The following is a 16,896-nucleotide window of genomic DNA, read 5'->3' as shown; positions in this document are numbered from 1 at the left end:
CTGATTTTTGCTTGGAAATGCATTAAAGTACCCTTTTCTCTTAGTAATAATGCTGCTTCCTACTCTCCTACCTCAGTGCTTTATACTGGCATTACTAAGTAACAGCCATATTCCTCAGCAAAGTGTCTTTCCATATACTTGTACAGCAGAGGAAAAGAGGGGTGTATCAGACCAGTTCTTTTATGCGGATTACATAGTCTAACATTGTTGCCTAGTGGACTGCCTTGTCATATTTAGACACCCTGTACAACTACAGGAAACTGAGGTTCAATGAGTTACAATGTTTTTCTGACTGCACATCTATTTCTGTGAGCCCAGTTGGGATTTAAACAACAAACTTTAGCAAACCATTTACACCTGGAGTTCTACTCTGAATCATTTGTTTCCATTCTATGGATTGCATTCTCCAAAATGCCAGTTACAGGATAGATAGAGACAAGATATTCCCACCTGCTACACGTGCAACAAAAAGGTCCGGCAGGAGATCAATTTCTATATCACTTAAAGTGGTAGTAAACGCTCTATTTTTACCTACAGGTAAGCCTATAATAAAGCTTATCTGTAGGTACAATTAGTATCTCCTAAACGTGCACTGCTTAGAAGATATTCTAGTGAGCAGAAGCCAGTGATGTCAGAGGCACATGCACTCTGAAGGAATTGCATACCCGTGCCGTTCCTTCAGAGCTGGGTGCCATGGCTGTGACTCCAAACAAGAGATACCTGTGCTCAAATCCCAAGAGCTAGTATATGCATTTATCCATCGGGTGCTAAAGGGGTGTAACCACGTATTAACACTAGATATTCTGAAGGACCCTCTGCACACTGGTATACAGTCAGGTCCATAAATATTGGGACATCGACACAATTCTAACATTTTTGGCTCTATACACCACCACAATGGATTTGAAATGCAACGAACAAGATGTGCTTTAACTGCAGACTGTCAGCTTTAATTTGATGGTATTTACATCCAAATCAGGTGAACAGTGTCGGAATTACAACAGTTTGCATATGTACCTCCCACTTGTTAAGGGACCAAAAGTAATGGGACAGAATAATAATCACAAATCAAACTTTCACTTTTTAATACTTGGTTGCAAATCCTTTGCAGTCAATTACAGCCTGAAGTCTGGAACGCATAGACATCACCAGACGCTGGGTTTCATCCCTGGTGATGCTCTGCCAGGCCTCTACTGCAACTGCCTTCAGTTCCTGCTTGTTCTTGGGGCATTTTCCCTTCAGTTTTGTCTTCAGCAAGTGAAATGCATGCTCAATCGGATTCAGGTCAGGTGATTAACTTGGCCATTGCATAACATTCCACTTCTTTCCCTTAAAAAACTCTTTGGTTGCTTTTGCAGTATGCTTTGGGTCATTGTCCATCTGCACTGTGAAGCGGCGTCCAATGAGTTGTGAAGCATTAGGCTGAATATGAGCAGATAATATTGCCCGAAACACTTCAGAATTCATCCTGCTGCTTTTGTCAGCAGTCACATCATCAATAAATACAAGAGAACCAGTTCCATTGGCAGCCATACATGCCCACGCCATGACACTACCACCACCATGCTTCACTGATGAGGTGGTATGCTTAGGATCATGAGCAGTTCCTTTCTTTCTCCATACTCTTCTCTTCCCATCACTTTGCTACAAGTTGATCTTGGTCTCATCTCTCCATAGGATGTTGTTCCAGAACTGTGAAGGCTTTTTTAGATGTCGTTTGGAAAACTCTAATCTGGCCTTCCTGTTTTTGAGGCTCACCAATGGTTTACATCTTGTGGTGAACCCTCTGTATTCACTCTGGTGAAGTCTTCTCTTGATTGTTGACTTTGACACACATACACCTACCTCCTGGAGAGTGTTCTTGATCTGGCCAACTGTTGTGAAGGGTGTTTTCTTCACCAGGGAAAGAATTCTTCGGTCATCCACCACAGTTGTCTTCCGGGTCTTTTGGTGTTGCTGAGCTCACCGATGCATTCCTTCTTTTTAAGAATGTTCCAAACAGTTGTTTTGGCCACGCCTAATATTTTTGCTATCTCTCTGATGGGTTTGTTTTGTTTTTTCAGCCTAATGATGGCTTGCTTCACTGATAGTGACAGCTCTTTGGATCTCATCTTGAGAGTTGACAGCAACAGATTCCAAATGCAAATAGCACACTTGAAATGAACTCTGGACCTTTTATCTGCTCATTGTAATTGGGATAATGAGGGAATACCACACACCTGGCCATGGAACAGCTGAGAAGCCAATTGTCCCATTACTTTTGGTCCCTTAACAAGTGGGAGGTACATATGCAAACTGTTGTAATTGCTACACCGTTCACCTGATTTGGATGTAAATACCCTCAAATTAAAGCTGACAGTCTGCAGTTAAAGCACATCTTGTTCGTTTCATTTCAAATCCATTGTGGTGGTGCATAGAGCCAAAAATGTTAGAATTGTGTAGATGTCCCAATACTTATGGACCTGACTGTATACCCTTTCAAGCAGACTATGCAATAAATAGGGATATTTGGTTCACACATATTGCAATACATGTTTAAGCTGGCCAATTGCGTCAAAGTAATCCCTCTATGGCCAGTCCTACTCTGCAATGCCTACGCAAATGCTACTGTGGACACAATGCCAACATAGGGGAAAAGACAAAGTGGGGGAGACTACCAGGTTGGCCAGCTTAAACATGTATTGCAATATGTGTGAACCAAATATCCCCATTTATTGCAGAGTCTGCTTGAAAGGGTATATACCAGTGTGCAGAGGGCCCTTCAAAATTTCTAGTGGCTGCGACTCCCACGCGCATGCGCTGGAGTTACGTCATTGCCGCTCGGCCATTTAGGCAGCCGCAGCCAGCAAACCCAGATGGAAGACTGTTTGAAGATGGAAACCTCTGCAGCGGTGACAGCGGGCCACTGGAGGGCTTCATTTCAAAGTAACTCATAATGTCATAACCCATGACTTTCTTAATGTGCTAGTACAGTGATGGCGAACCTTTTTGAGCCCGAGTGCCCAAACTGCAACACAAAACCAACTTTTTTATTTCAAAGTGCCAACACTGGAATTAATCACTTGCCTACCGGGCACTTCTACCCCCTTCCTGCCCAGGACAATTTTCAGCTTTCAGTGCTGTTGCACTTAACAATGACAATTGTGCGGTCATGCAACACTGTAACCATATGCAATTTTTATCATTTTTTCACACAAATAGAGCTTTTTTTGGTGGTATTTAATCACCACTGGGTGTTTTATTTTTTGCACTATAAATGAAAAAAGAGCAAAAAATTTAAAACATAAAAGGTTTCCTTTGCTCCTATTCTAAAATTTTGCAAACAGGTAATATTTCTTCTTTGATGTGCGTTGGTGAGGCTGCACTGATAGGCAGCACTGATGGGCATTGATGAGGCGGCACAGATAGGTAGCACTGATGAGGCGGCACTGGTGAGCATTGATGAGGAGGCACTGATGATGCACTGATATGCAGGAAATGATGGGCACTGACTGATAGCACCAACTGGAGGCACTGACAGACGACACTGACCGGCGGCACTGCTGGGCAACATTGATGGGTGGCACTGATGGGCAGCACTAATGAGTTGTCACAGATAGGTGGCACTGATATGCGGCACTGATTGGTGGCACTGATAGGCGACACTGATAATGGGTACTGATAGACAGCACTGATAGGTGGCACTGACTGACATCACTGCTGGGCACTGACTGGCACAACTGCTGGGCACTGACTGGTGGCACTGACTGGCAGCACTGCTGGGCTGCACTGATGGGCACTGGTGGGTGGCACTGGTGGGCACAGGTGGGTGGCACGGGTGGGTGGCAGTACTGGGCACAGGTAGGTGGCACTTCTGGGCACAGGTGGGCGGCACAGGTGGGTGGATTGCTGGGCACAGGTGGGCGCACTGCTGGGCACAGGTGGGTGCATTGCTGGGCACAGGTGGGCGCACTGCTGGGCACAGGTGGGTGCATTGCTGGGCACAGGTGGGCGGAACTTGTGTGTGGCACTGCTGAGCACCGATCATCAGGGCACTGATGATCAGTGACCCTGATGATCGGTGCCGTTCCCTGCTCTGACAACTGCCGGTTCTCGGCAGTACTTTCCTCACGATCTGACAGCGTGAGGAAAGTGCAGCCGAGAACCGGCATTTGCATTTCCCGGTGATCAGCGTGTCATTGGACACGGCTGATCACGTGGTAAAAGGCCGCTGTGATTGACCTTTTACCACGTCACGTGATCAGCTGTGTCCGTAGGACACAGCGATCACGGAGATCGCCCAGTGCGTGCCCCCAGGGGTACGCAGGAGAGCGCGTTCTTCCTCTTCTTCCTGGCGTGCCCACTGAGATGGCTCTGCGTGCCAGCTCTGGCACGCGTGCCATAGGTTCGCCATCACTGTGCTAGTAGATGCATACTAGTACAATATGCCTTTATCTTACAGGGATAGTTTTCTTTAATCAACGTTTACTACTGCTTTAACCAAAAATATAAAACATTTTGTGTAGAGATAACGGGCATCATAGTGTACCAGTGGTTAGCACAATGGTTAGATATGGATTACCTGCCCTAAGAAAGATTTAGCCAGATCAATGCAGGGCTTTTCATAAAAGTCAGATGAAAGGCGAATTTTCTCATTTAGGAAGTATTTGCTAGTGTCAGAATCCTTTTGCCTTGGAATTGTAGATTCTTCACTTGCTTTAAATATTTTTTGATTTTTTAATGTCTGTGTTTGTTTTCTTTTTGGAGCCATTCTAAAAAAACAAAAAAAGAAACAGAAAAAATGAATAACCAATTACAAGAAGAGAACACAAATACGAGGAGATTATGACAGACAGCAGCCAGTTTAATCATCATAATTGGGATATTATGCATAGTGAATCTATTACTGGCAGGTACTTTGGGGCAATTTAGCAAAACTGGAGCATCGTTGCGTGGCAACCAATCAGTTTTTATCTTTTATTTTCAGAGGGTTACTGCACTATGTCTGAGTAAATGTAATAGAGCTAAGGCAGCCTCAGAGACAATGTCATGGAGCTCTGAGTAAACTTTTTTTCTTCATCCCAAGAAGTAAATCATACAGCCTAAATGTCAGCCATTGACTTTAGCAATATCACAAAAACAAATATATTTAATCAGGCTAGAAAGTGATGAGTCTGGAAAAATAATACATAAAGAGGGTATAACCTAGAGACATTAAATTACAGAAGGCAAACATATGTCTGATGAGTAAACTAAGAATGTTTTTTATTCTAAATTCTTACTAAATCCAAGCAATGTCCTGGTCTCAGAAAAAGCTTGTCATTTGTCCACCATCAAATTTTGAAAATTTTGAATGGAAAAGATCTCTGTTTGCCAGAAAGCCAGCTCTCCACAAACTGTTGAAATCTAAACAAATGCAAATACCTGCAATTAAACTAAAAAAACAAACAAACAAACAAACCATTGTGATCATTTGAATTACTGCTGAATAAGGACAAGAGCAAAACATGAACTGTGAAGATTAAGGCTCCATGCACACTAGCTTAAAAGAACACCAGTGCTCTTAGTAGACAAAAACTCTAATTTTGAGCATTTGTTTTGTACTAGCGCTTAGCATTTTTTTTCTGCCAGAAAAATACTCTCAAAAATGCAAAGCAGAAGTTTTTTTTCTCTGCTTCTAAATGCTGAGCTTAAAAATGCCTCTAGATTATGCACATTAGATAGTCAAAAAGCGTTTATTAAGACAGCATTAAAAACCAGACAGGAGTTTTACCACTCACCACTTCATCCAAAACTAAACTATATCAGGTAATAATGTTATCAAAAATGTAAGAAAATATGCAGAATACTTCCTGATACCCTTTGTTTATGCATTAGCATATGTCACAAAGATAAGATACAGTAACAAAATGACTTCAAATGTTTCACAATTAATGGGCAGATACTACTAGCCAGCCTGACCAATGAGTCTCTGTGCAGCAATATCTAACATCAACTAGTGAAGAAGTGAAGTATTAATTAGATGCAGAAGGTATATATCTACAAAAACAATGCAAATTTAACATAAATATATTTGGAATTAAATCTTAAAAACTACTTTCTATTTAATCAATGTATAGACAGGTGAAGGGCACAATTAGGTGTACTACCTGTAAATCGTCAAAAAGAAAACTCTTCTTAGGGTGGTGGAAAGGCACCAACAGTTTCTCTCAAGAGATGGCGATATAAACATCCCATATATTTATTTGGGAGAAATAAACGGACAATATATTAATTCTATGAGATGGCCCAGACAGATGCTTGAAGAACGTGAGAGCATCCTAAATGAAAATACAAACATAATAGATCAGGCATACCTAGCTATTTTGAACGTCAACATCTATAGGACACCTACAGTGGGTATAAAATAGAATTGCCCCCTTTAAAATAATCACATTGTGCTGCTTTGCACCCTGCAATGAAGATAAACAATGAAGACATTTAACTTATAATATCCAAGTGAAAGATATAAAACCAATATGTCAGAAAAAAAACAAAGAAACAACAAAAACAGAATTACTGAGATGGAAAAGGGATCACCCCCTTGTGTCAGTATTTTGTTGAACCACCCTTCACTTTAATTCCAGCCTGTAGTCTGTTGGGATATGTCTCTACTAACTTTGCACATCCAGACTTTGCAATATTTGCCCACTCTTCTATGCAGAAGTGCTCAAGTTCAGTTAAATTTGATGGTGAACGTTTGTGGACTTCAGTCTTCAAGTCATTCCACTGATTTTCAATGGGGTTTAAGTCTGGGCTCTGACTAGGCCATGCAAGGACATTTACCTTTTTTTACTTCAACCACTGTGTAGTCATCTTTGCTGTGTGCTTTGGTCTATTGTCATGTTGGAAGGTAAACCTTCTTCCCATTGACAACTTTCTGGCTGAGGGAAGCAGATTTTCCTCAAGAATTTGACACTATTTTTGCCCCATCCATTTTTCCTTCTATCCTGACATGTGCTTCAGTCTCTGCTGCAAAGAAATAACAGGATATTACCACCCCCATGCTTTACTGTAGGAATGGTGTTATTTGGGTGGTGAGTGGGATTGGATTTCCGCCAGACATATCGTTTAGTGCTGAAGCCAAATAATTAAATTTTAGTCTCATGTGACCATAACACCTTTTTCCATGTGATGTCAGAATCTTCAAGATGCGTTTTGGCAAAGCTCAGTTGTGACTGCGTGTGGCCTTTCATGAGAAGTGGCTTTTTTCATGCCAGCCTTACAAGCCACATCTGTAGAGAATCTGTGATATTGTTGTCACATGCACACAATGACCACTTTTTGTCATAAATTCCTGCAACTGCTTCAGAGTTGCTGTAGGTCTCTTGGCAGCCTCTCTGACCAGTTTCCTTCCTGGCTCATTCATACAGTTTGGAGCGATGTCCTGATCCAGGCAGGGTCTGTGTTGTACCTTCTTCTACTTCTTAATAATAGACTTCATTGTGTTTATAGGCATTGATAAAGCCTTTGTATCCATCTCCTGACATGCTTGTCCACAACTATATCTTGGAGAACTTTTGACAGTGCCTTGCTACCCATAGTTGATTGTTTGCTTCAGTTGCACTATCAGGGACTGAAATGCTCCAGGAAAGCTCTTTTCATGCTGTGCCAATCAAAATGATCACAGCTGATCACAGTTGAAAGTCAAATGGCTTTGTGTGCCATTGAGAAGGTGATTAGCTACACCTGACTGAGTTTACAAGTCATTTTTTTTAGCAGGAGGGTGATCCTTTTTCCAACTCAGCAATTCTGTTTTTGAATTTTTTTTTTGTCAGGTTGGTGTTATATCTTTCACTTGGATGTTATAAGTTGCACTGAGTAAATACAGCTGTATAAAACAAAAAACAGGTCTTCATTTCATACTGCAAAACAAAGTGTGAATATTTTAAAAGGGGGTGATTCTTTTCTATACCCACTGTATACACCAAAATCTATCCCAACTTCACATCTACAAATTTTCTGTTTCAATAGAGCACAATCCATAAGAAACAGGATACCAATAAGGCAATTCCTACAAACCAGAAGGAATTGCTCACTGAATGAAGGAATGTCTACATTTTTTAAAAAGATTCACAAAAACAGATACCCTCAGAGATAACTGAACAGAGCCTATTAAGAACAAAAAAAGATGATTGGGACACCCTCTTAAATAACAAACTAAAGATGAGGGAGGTAAAATAATACAACTGATTGAAATATTCTCAAGCAAAATACCAGCTCCATCTCGATGTGACACTATAGATCCTCCCAATATAACATACCGAAGGCAATGAAACTATCTTATATTGAATTCAGACACTTTCAAGCATCAGTATAATCCTGCCAAGAATGTGGCTTGTACCACCAGAAAAAGGTTCAAATCAACTTGGCCATTGCAAGACCTGTCAGTAGGCAAAGATTAATAAATGCTAAACCCAAGATATCTGGAAGAAGCAGGAATCTGGGATTTCATAAACTGAAGCACAATCAGGGCTATGAAATGTTCCTCTTCTCTAAGGACCCATTTACATCTATGTGACATTCTTATGCAGATTTTTTTCATGCTTTTTTCACGTTTGTCGTGCATCATCTTAGGGCAAACTCATTCACTTGAATGGGCTGCTCTACGCCTGACAAGTGCACAAAAGTAGCTCCTGCGAGAGACCCAGATGCTGATACCCATCGGAAGGTAAAAACAGAACTTGGTATGTCCTATGAAGAGCATGAAAAAGGAACATGGTCTCTGGCCCAGCCTTAAAATTTATGGGAGTGGGGTCCTATGGGATAGGAGCGAGGGTGACGCTACTCAAATGTATGCTGCCACGGACAGTCAGAAAAATAAATTTTTGACTGTAGGGAAAAAAAAAAGAAAATAACACGATAACAAATCCTGAATGCGTTATGCTTCTGGAAATAATGTACATAGCCACACCAATCCTTAGCTTTGCATGTTTTTCCTGCCTGCACTTGCAATCTTCCAGAAGACAATGTCAAGGGAATCCCCCATTCATTAGGTAAATTAGCAAATGTGTGCCTGAGCACAAGAAGGATCGGAGTTTAAAGTTAGGAAGGTTGCAAGCTGTAACCGTTGAGCTCCCCTTCTGAAAATACTATTTCCACAGCAGTAATACTTATTCAGTAGCTTCAGTACTTTCCAAGTCACTGTCCTGAAAAAAGAATGCAATGTAGAAGCTTCAGCCTGATTTTTCTTTTTGTTTCCACTCGGTGTACCAAAAAATATTTACAACCAAACTCCAAGCAAATGGAAAAACACAGCTGAGATACATCTATGGGAGCTATTTTACTTTTTTGCCTTTTTTTAAATGGCCCTACCAGACAGTACAGCCAGGATGGTGACCTGACTTTCCTCTAATGCAGTTAAATACTATTGTCTGGCCACCTCCCTATGGCAGAAATTTGACAGAAAAGCAAATGTAATTAACAATAACTGCATTAAATGTTTTTTTATATCTGCCTGGACTTACCTAACCTCCAGGCTTTTATATGTCACCTCTACAATCATGGTTACATGCCTGACATTTCCTTACTAGCCCTGATCCCTCCTCTACCCAAACACATACTAATGAGCACACAAGCATGCTTATACATGGCAGTACAATAAAGTAGCATTGCAACTCTAAAATGTACAAAATTAGAATGGTCAATTTAACTACACCCCCCACTCCTCCAATAAGTGCTTCTGAGTGTCTCTAAGGCCGGCCATACATGGCTCAATTTTCGTTCGAAAATCGGACCTAAGAATAATCGTCCGATTTTCACTCTGTTAGAGGGGCAATGGCACCGGCCGATTTTTGTGGTTCCTCCCCATTTCGTTTATCGGGCATGCTGAAAAATTCATGAAAAACCACCAATTTTCGAAATCATTGGTGGCACCATCAGATTACAGAACAAACAATGTTTTCAATTTTCGATGGAAAAATCGTTCAGAATTCAACCCATGTATGGCCTGCTTTACTACCTCAACTGAGGTTACACTGCACCTGTGTTTAGAACCAGAAAGAACAACTCATTATGATCTTGTCACATAGGGGTTTATTTACTAAAACTGGTTCACTCAGAATCTGGTACACCTATGCACAGTAGCCAATCAGCTTCCAAGCTCGGCTTGTTCAATTAGGCTTTAGCAATAAAACCTGTAAACTGACTGGTTTCTATGCAGAAGTGCACAAGATTCTGAGTGAAGCAGCTTTAGCCCCTTTTCACATATATGCGGCTGTGTGGGACGCGTTTTGCGCAGGCACGAGAGCCCATTCATTTGCATGGACTCTCGTGACACGCAGAGAAGACGTCCCTGCACTTCTTCCAAAAATGCAGCCCGCACGGGAACCTCAGTTCCCAGTACGGTTGAGTTTTCCAGTGCGGGCGCGTCCCATTAGAAATAATGGCACCCACCCGCAAGTCCGCATTTCACTGTGCGGGTGGTGCGGCTGCATGGATTTTTGTGCGGATCCACAGAGGCACCACCCGCACAGATTTGAACCTAGCCTCAATAAAGAAACCCCATAGTTACCATCCATTTGCAAGGACATACTTGACAATATTTGAAGTGCACGTAAATGTAAAACTTTTTTGTTGGTTTTGAGTACAGTGAGTAAGGCTTAGACCAAGTGCCAAAATTTTATTGCAGTCTGTATCCCTGCTAGGAGGACCTCTCTATTGGTCCTGGTGACCTTTGTCACAAAGACAGAAAGTAAGGGGCAATCCTAAATTTTAGAGTTCTCATAACAGCAAGGGGTGAGGGGAAATCTTCCAATGTGACAAATGTTCTAATAAAAACTAAACTCACTTTGGGGAGATTTATTTTACTTCTCATTTGCTGTTGCTTCTCCACAACAGGAAGTAAATGGAAATCTCCCCAGCAGGAAACAGAAATGGAAAAAAAATAACCTGATAGGGACTTTAATCCTCCTCTGCTCTACCCAACATAAAAAAAAACAAACTTAGGCTGCCTGAACACTATATAAAATTGAGAAAAAGAGGCAAATTTCAATGAGTTAAAATGAATGTGTAGCCAGGCTATGGAAACAAATTGATTACATGTTCTTAACCACTATGAAAATATTTCTCAAGCAAGTTCTTTCAGATTCCAAACCATGCAATCACTGAACACAATCCAGTTTGGAAATCTACAGCTACTTCTATTCAAGTTGTACTGTTTGCCTGACCTGCTAACCCCTCTTCCCCTCCCATCTGTGATGCTGCAGCCTTTTCATCTCAGTCTGTTTATATTATCCAGTCATCTCCTTGATATGTTGTGGAATGTAAACAGACGCTGTCATAGTAGCCTGCTGATCTGCTCTGCAGAAATGCCTACTTAAAAGGTGAACGCCAGACACAACTATATTCTAAACTTCAGGTTTCAGTATCATCATTAAAGTATGAAGGCAAAACCTTTTTTAAGTTTTAGATATAGTGGAGAGGGATTAGAACAAAGTCAGTTTTTATTGCATTATGTGCCCCCCTTAGGGAGCTTCACCCTCTCTATTTGTCCTGTTTACCATTACCATCGAAAGTGAAAGAAAACGTTGTCAGCAGGCGTCAGACAGGCGTTTGGGAAGCATTTTAAAGCTTCTCAAACGCCTATGAAATTCAGGAGGAGTTGAAGCCTCCCATTCAAGTCTATGGTGCCGCCTTGCAAATGCAGGCGTTTGCGGTGCGGTAGCCAGGCGGTTGCGGAGCGTTACTACCATTTAACTTCATTACAGGAGTTTGTGGTGCGGTTTTAACCTGCATAGGGCGTTTTGGGAGTGTTTGAGGAGTGTTAAAAACGCTTCACAAACGCCTGTCAAACGCTATAGGGGCGTTTGGCAAGAGATAGAAATAAAGTCAAGTGTGAACGAGCCCTAATTCTAGTGACCTGGGGTTCTCAAGGAATTTCTTTAATTTTCAGGGAATTTCTCTCACTTCCTGATTTGGCTAAGGGACTGGAAGTGAAAATAAATCTCCCCAATGGGACGAAGGTGGCAAAAAATAAACTGACAGGGGTTATAATTATAACCCTCCTCTACCCAATCCAAAATGAAAAAAAAAACATTACATAAAGCTAACATTTCCCGTTATAAAAGTGTCTGCTTAGTGAATCATAACATGTTAAAGTCAATAATAAAAGCATTACATCCTAGCTCAGACTCTATGAATAGCACTGAGTCGTGTTTAAAAATCGCTCTGCACGTCACATGTCTATGAATGCTGATGCACCTGGGAGGTTGCATCTCCCATGATTCCACCTCTGTTATGCAGAGCTAGGAGGCAGGTAAAGCTGAGGAATTCAGACAGGAGGTTCTCATACTACTGGCAGCACTGGTGTAATCATTCTGCCTTTCCAAAACTGTTATTATTATTATACAGAATTGATATTATTATTATACAGAATTTATATAACAGTTTGCACAGGACTTTACAATATAAAGGGAATACAATACAGTTACAATATAAGAAGGTTAGGAGGGTTCTGCTGATAACAGCTTACATCGGGCTTAGCCTGTGCAAAGGTAGACCTATGAGAACGGAGTTGCAATACTGTAGACAAGGTAAGAGATAAGGGAGTGAAAGAGTAGCTTGGTGGTGTTATTAGTTACAAATGGGTGAATTGTACAGATGTTATGGAGGTGAAGTCTGCAGGCTTTTGATCTGGGACTGAAAGGACAGATCAGAGTCTAAGATTACACCTAGTACCCTGGCATGAGGGGAGGGACTGATCTTGATGGAAAAGTCAGGGATGGCACAGGCAGGGAGAAATATTACAAGCTTGGTTTTAAAAAGATTTATTTTGTGGAAGTGGTGTGTCATCCATACAGATATGTCAGTTAGTAATGCAAAAGGAGACTGACTGAGTGAGGCGAGGAGTAGAGAGATAGATTTGGGTGTCATCAGGGTAGAGGTGATATTGGAAGCTGTGGGAGGTTATCAAGTGACCAAGAGGAGAGGTGTAGATAGAGAAGAGAAGGGGTCCAAGAACAGAGCCTTGGGGACCCTTACAGAGCTAAGATTTGGAAAGGAGGAGACAGTTATAAGTAACACTGAAGGAGCACTATGATAGATAGATAGTAGGAGAACCAGAAAAGAGCAGAATTTTGGAGGCAAAGGGAATGCAGTCTGAGGAGGAGTGGGTGGTCAACAGAATAAAAAGCCGCAGAAAGGTCTAGTAGTGAAGTGTGGAGTAGTGGTTGTTGGTTTTAAAGTTAGTAAATCATTGAGTTTTAGTAGGGAAGTTTCTGTGGAGTAATGCGAGCAAAAGCCAGTCTGTAAGGGGTAAAAAAGGTTGTTATCAATGAGGTAGGAGCTCAGATGGCTGTAGACTAAGGGGCTGATTTACTAAAACTGGTGCAAAATCTGGTGCAGCTTTGCCCAGAAACCAATCAGCTTCCAGATTATTTTGTCAAAGCTTAATTGAACAAGCTGAAGTTAGAAGCTGATTGGCTACCATGCACAGCTGCACCAGATTTTGCACTCTCCAGTTTTAGTAAATCAACCCCTAAGTGGTCTAAAAGTTTAGACATAATGGGAGCAAGGACATAGGTCATAAGTTGTTCAGGCTTATGGGGTCCAATCTTGATCCAGCGCTGTCCCACTCCTAGTAGGCTCTGAGACAGCAGCGGGATGCTTTGCTGCCCGCTGCTGTCAATCACAGCCAGTGAGAAGGGCCAAGCCGCGCTGTGTGTCACAGGATTACTAGCAGCGCACACAGTGAATGACCTGTTAGCTAGGTGTCTAATCACACAACAGAAGCAAAAGAATGTTACATCACTTTCACTTTCAATGAGAAACATGTCATCACTTTATGTATGTAAAAATAAAAATGCAACATGCTCTATGGCTTTTTACACATTGAGTGGCATTTAGCCCTGGTTTACACCAGTGTGACTTGTCATGCGATTTGGCAGTTGCAAACCGCATGACAAGTCGCACTCTATTGTCGGGAATGAAACTGGTCAAGTCAGTGTGACTCCACTGAAAATAGTTCCTGCACTATTTATGGCAATTTCAAGATTTGCATAGACATCTGTGAATGAAGTTGCGCAAATGTCAGGCTAGTCACACCTTAAATCACACCGACTTTTGGCTTTCAAATCGTGCTACTTCATGTTGAGAACGTTCTTGTCCTGCATCATCAGAATGGCTAACTGATAAGGTAGCTCAAGAAACAGAAAAAAAGTGTAATTGTTTTCTGGTGTTGGTTTCTAGAGTTTTTTAGCTGTAAAAACACTCTAATGCTGCAAAACGCAGTAAACCGGTATTTTTGGATTTTTTTTGAGCAAAACATTTTTTATGTGTAAAAAAATGCTAAGAAACACAAACGTGGAAAAACATGCCTAAACGCTAATGCAAAAACGCTAAACAACTTTACACAGCTAATGCTACCAGCATTATTAGCCTCTTCACGCTTGCCGAACGCAAATGTGCGGCCTGCCGGTGTCTGCGCCTAGACGCCAAGCGGCCGCACATTTGCGCTCTATTAAAAATAAACATATGTGCTGAGAGCGCGCGCCCTACTCGCTCCCAGCACACGTCTGGTACTCATGGAAAGGTCCCGATCTCCTTTTTCGATCGGGACCCTTTCCGATCATGTGACCGCCGCGATGGTATGTCACATGACCTTAAACTCCGCCCCACCTCGCGGCTTCTGAAACCAAAATCATTGGTCTTTTTATAGCAAAAAAATTTAAAAACGCACAGGCGATCAAATACCACCAAAAAAAAGCTAAATTCTTCGGAAAAAAGGACATAAATTTCATTTGAGTGCAGCATTGCATGACCACACAGTTGTCAATTAAAGTAATGCAGCGCCGTAACGCAAAAAATGACATGGTCAGGAAGGGGGGTAAATCCTCAGGAAGGCAAGTGGTTAAAATGCGCAGTGTGCATGGAGCCTAATAGTGTGATCCCAGGCTTACTAATCTTTCTGCAGTTGTGTGCATCGTTCCATTGACAATACACCTGTGGAGTGGCGTTTTTTTACTCCGGTGAGCAAGAGGCCTAAAGCCTCTTTCACACGGGCGTTCCGCGTGTCCGTTTTTCATCTGTCCGTTTACGGATGAAAAACAGACCCCCGTGTATTTCTATGGAATTCAGGATGTAAATGGATGAACATCTTTTTACATCCGTTAATGTCCGCATCCGATAACATCTGTTTTTTTGAACAGAAGAAAACCCTATTCTTTTTCCGCAAGAAAAAACAGAACGGACGAAAAACGGATGTCAACGGATTGTATGCAGCTCGGCAGGTCAGGAAAGGGGGGGGGGGGAGACGAGCGAGCGCCCCCCCATCCTGAACCATTCCAGGCCACATGCCCTCAACATGGGAGGGGGGGGGTATGAGTTTTTAGTCCTCAGCTGTCAGAGGGGTTCCCCACTGACAGCTGAATGTTACAAAAAAAACAATTGCCGGGGAGGAAACATCACCCGTGTGACATCATTGACTGGGGCATGCTGGTCACTGACATCATGCGGGGCAGGGTCACATATGTGATGGCCCTGCCCCTTACATATTTAAGAACTGTCAAACCAGCTCAGAGGCAGACGGCTGGGGGCCAGCGTTGGGAGTGTTTGTTTTTTTTCAGAACAACAGCAGCGGGCATCGTGATTGCCGTTGGATCTACTTCGGGGGACATTCTTTTATTTTCCTTCTTTTAATAAAGGACTTGTCAAATAATGTCACACTTTTTTTTGAGAATGAGTAGCGGTACCATGTACCCTATACTCATTCACATGGGGGGCCTGGGATCTGGGGGCCCCCTTGTTAAAGGGGGCTTCCAGATTCCGAAAAGCCCCCCCGCCCGCAGACCCTCACAACCACAGCCCAGGGTTGTAGGGAAGAGGCCCTTGTCCCCATCAACATGGGGACAAGGTGCTTTGGGGGGGGGAACCCCGCCCCAAAGCACCCCTTCATGTTGAGGGCATGTGGCCTGGTTCGGGAGGAGGGGGCACACTTGCTCGTCCCCCCCCCTTTTCTGACCTGCCGGGCTGCATGCTCGGAAAAGGGTCTGGTATGGGGAACCCCGCTGACAGCTGATGACTAAGAAACGGATGAGAAAAGGGATGTAAACTCATGTTTATTCTTGGAAATCCGTGACTGAACTGAAGAAAACGGACCGCTGGTGTGAAAGGAGCCTTAGTGTGTGCAAATATGTGTGCAGGTGTATTGCTGTGACAACACACAGCCATTTCCATCAGAGAATGAGCCTAGTAACATGCAGAGGTCTGGAATGTTCTTCCCAGCCTATACAATCGTATGTGTGTGCCAGACATCCACATCCAGGGGACACAAACACGTTCATTTGCTTCTTTTTCTTTAACCCAGCACGATGCACGTGACAGGAAGGTCCAGAGGTTTCCCCATTACAGTTCTCTGTAGTACAACGTGCCGCTCCCTCACACAGCACAACGAACGAGACCGGCGGCCACAAGTCAGTGAGTGAACAGTCGGTGCCCCATACTTGTACCTGAACCGCCTCTTCTCCAGCAGCCTGCTCGTAGTGGAATGATGTCAAACGTGGGAGGCGGAGACTGTCCACATTGTGCGGGCTGAGGACAGGGAAATAAAGTTTATTGCCAACAAAAAAAAGAGCTTTAGAACAAACTTTATTATTCATTAGCAAAATAGGCACGATGTTGTCAAATGTAGAATTGTTCCATTGTCCCAATTCTGCAGATCAGGAAAGTGTTCAGACATATGAAGGCACCTTTATAGGAAACGCAGAAATGTCAGTCCTTTCACTTTTATGTATGTTGCCAGGGTTGGAAAAGGTCTCTCATTTGGAGTTGCTGCTCATTTCTTTCTTGAGCCATGTCCCTCTGTCTCTCCTCAGCAGTGATGAGCTCACGGTGCCCAACTAGGATCCAAACCCATGTGAGCTCACTGGGAAGTTGTCACCT

General features: G+C 42.6%; 1 protein-coding gene across 4 annotated transcripts in view; it reads right to left on the bottom strand.

Annotated features, from left to right (window-relative positions):
- MPG (N-methylpurine DNA glycosylase) overlaps positions 1 to 16,528 on the bottom strand; it is a 52,257-nt gene extending 35,729 nt beyond the window's left edge. The window contains exons 1-2 of one of the 4 annotated variants that reach the window (XM_089691746.1): positions 16,464 to 16,528; positions 4,562 to 4,751 (exon numbers count right to left, since the gene is read on the bottom strand). In XM_089691746.1, the coding sequence (XP_089547872.1) occupies positions 4,562 to 4,750 (189 nt within the window). In that variant the 5' untranslated portion in view covers position 4,751; positions 16,464 to 16,528. Of the gene's footprint in view, positions 1 to 4,561; positions 4,752 to 5,261; positions 5,380 to 6,128; positions 6,244 to 16,457 lie in introns of those variants that run through there. The other 3 variants (XM_089691752.1, XM_089691740.1, XM_089691758.1) reach the window with 3 other exon arrangements.
- Positions 16,529 to 16,896: the final 368 nt, after the last annotated feature.

This window comes from Staurois parvus, unplaced genomic scaffold (assembly GCF_062004578.1).
Source record: "Staurois parvus isolate SC_StPar_1 unplaced genomic scaffold, SC_StPar_1.0 ptg000022l, whole genome shotgun sequence".
Taxonomy (NCBI): Eukaryota; Metazoa; Chordata; class Amphibia; order Anura; family Ranidae; genus Staurois; species Staurois parvus.
This window is presented reverse-complemented; position numbering and strand designations above follow the sequence as displayed.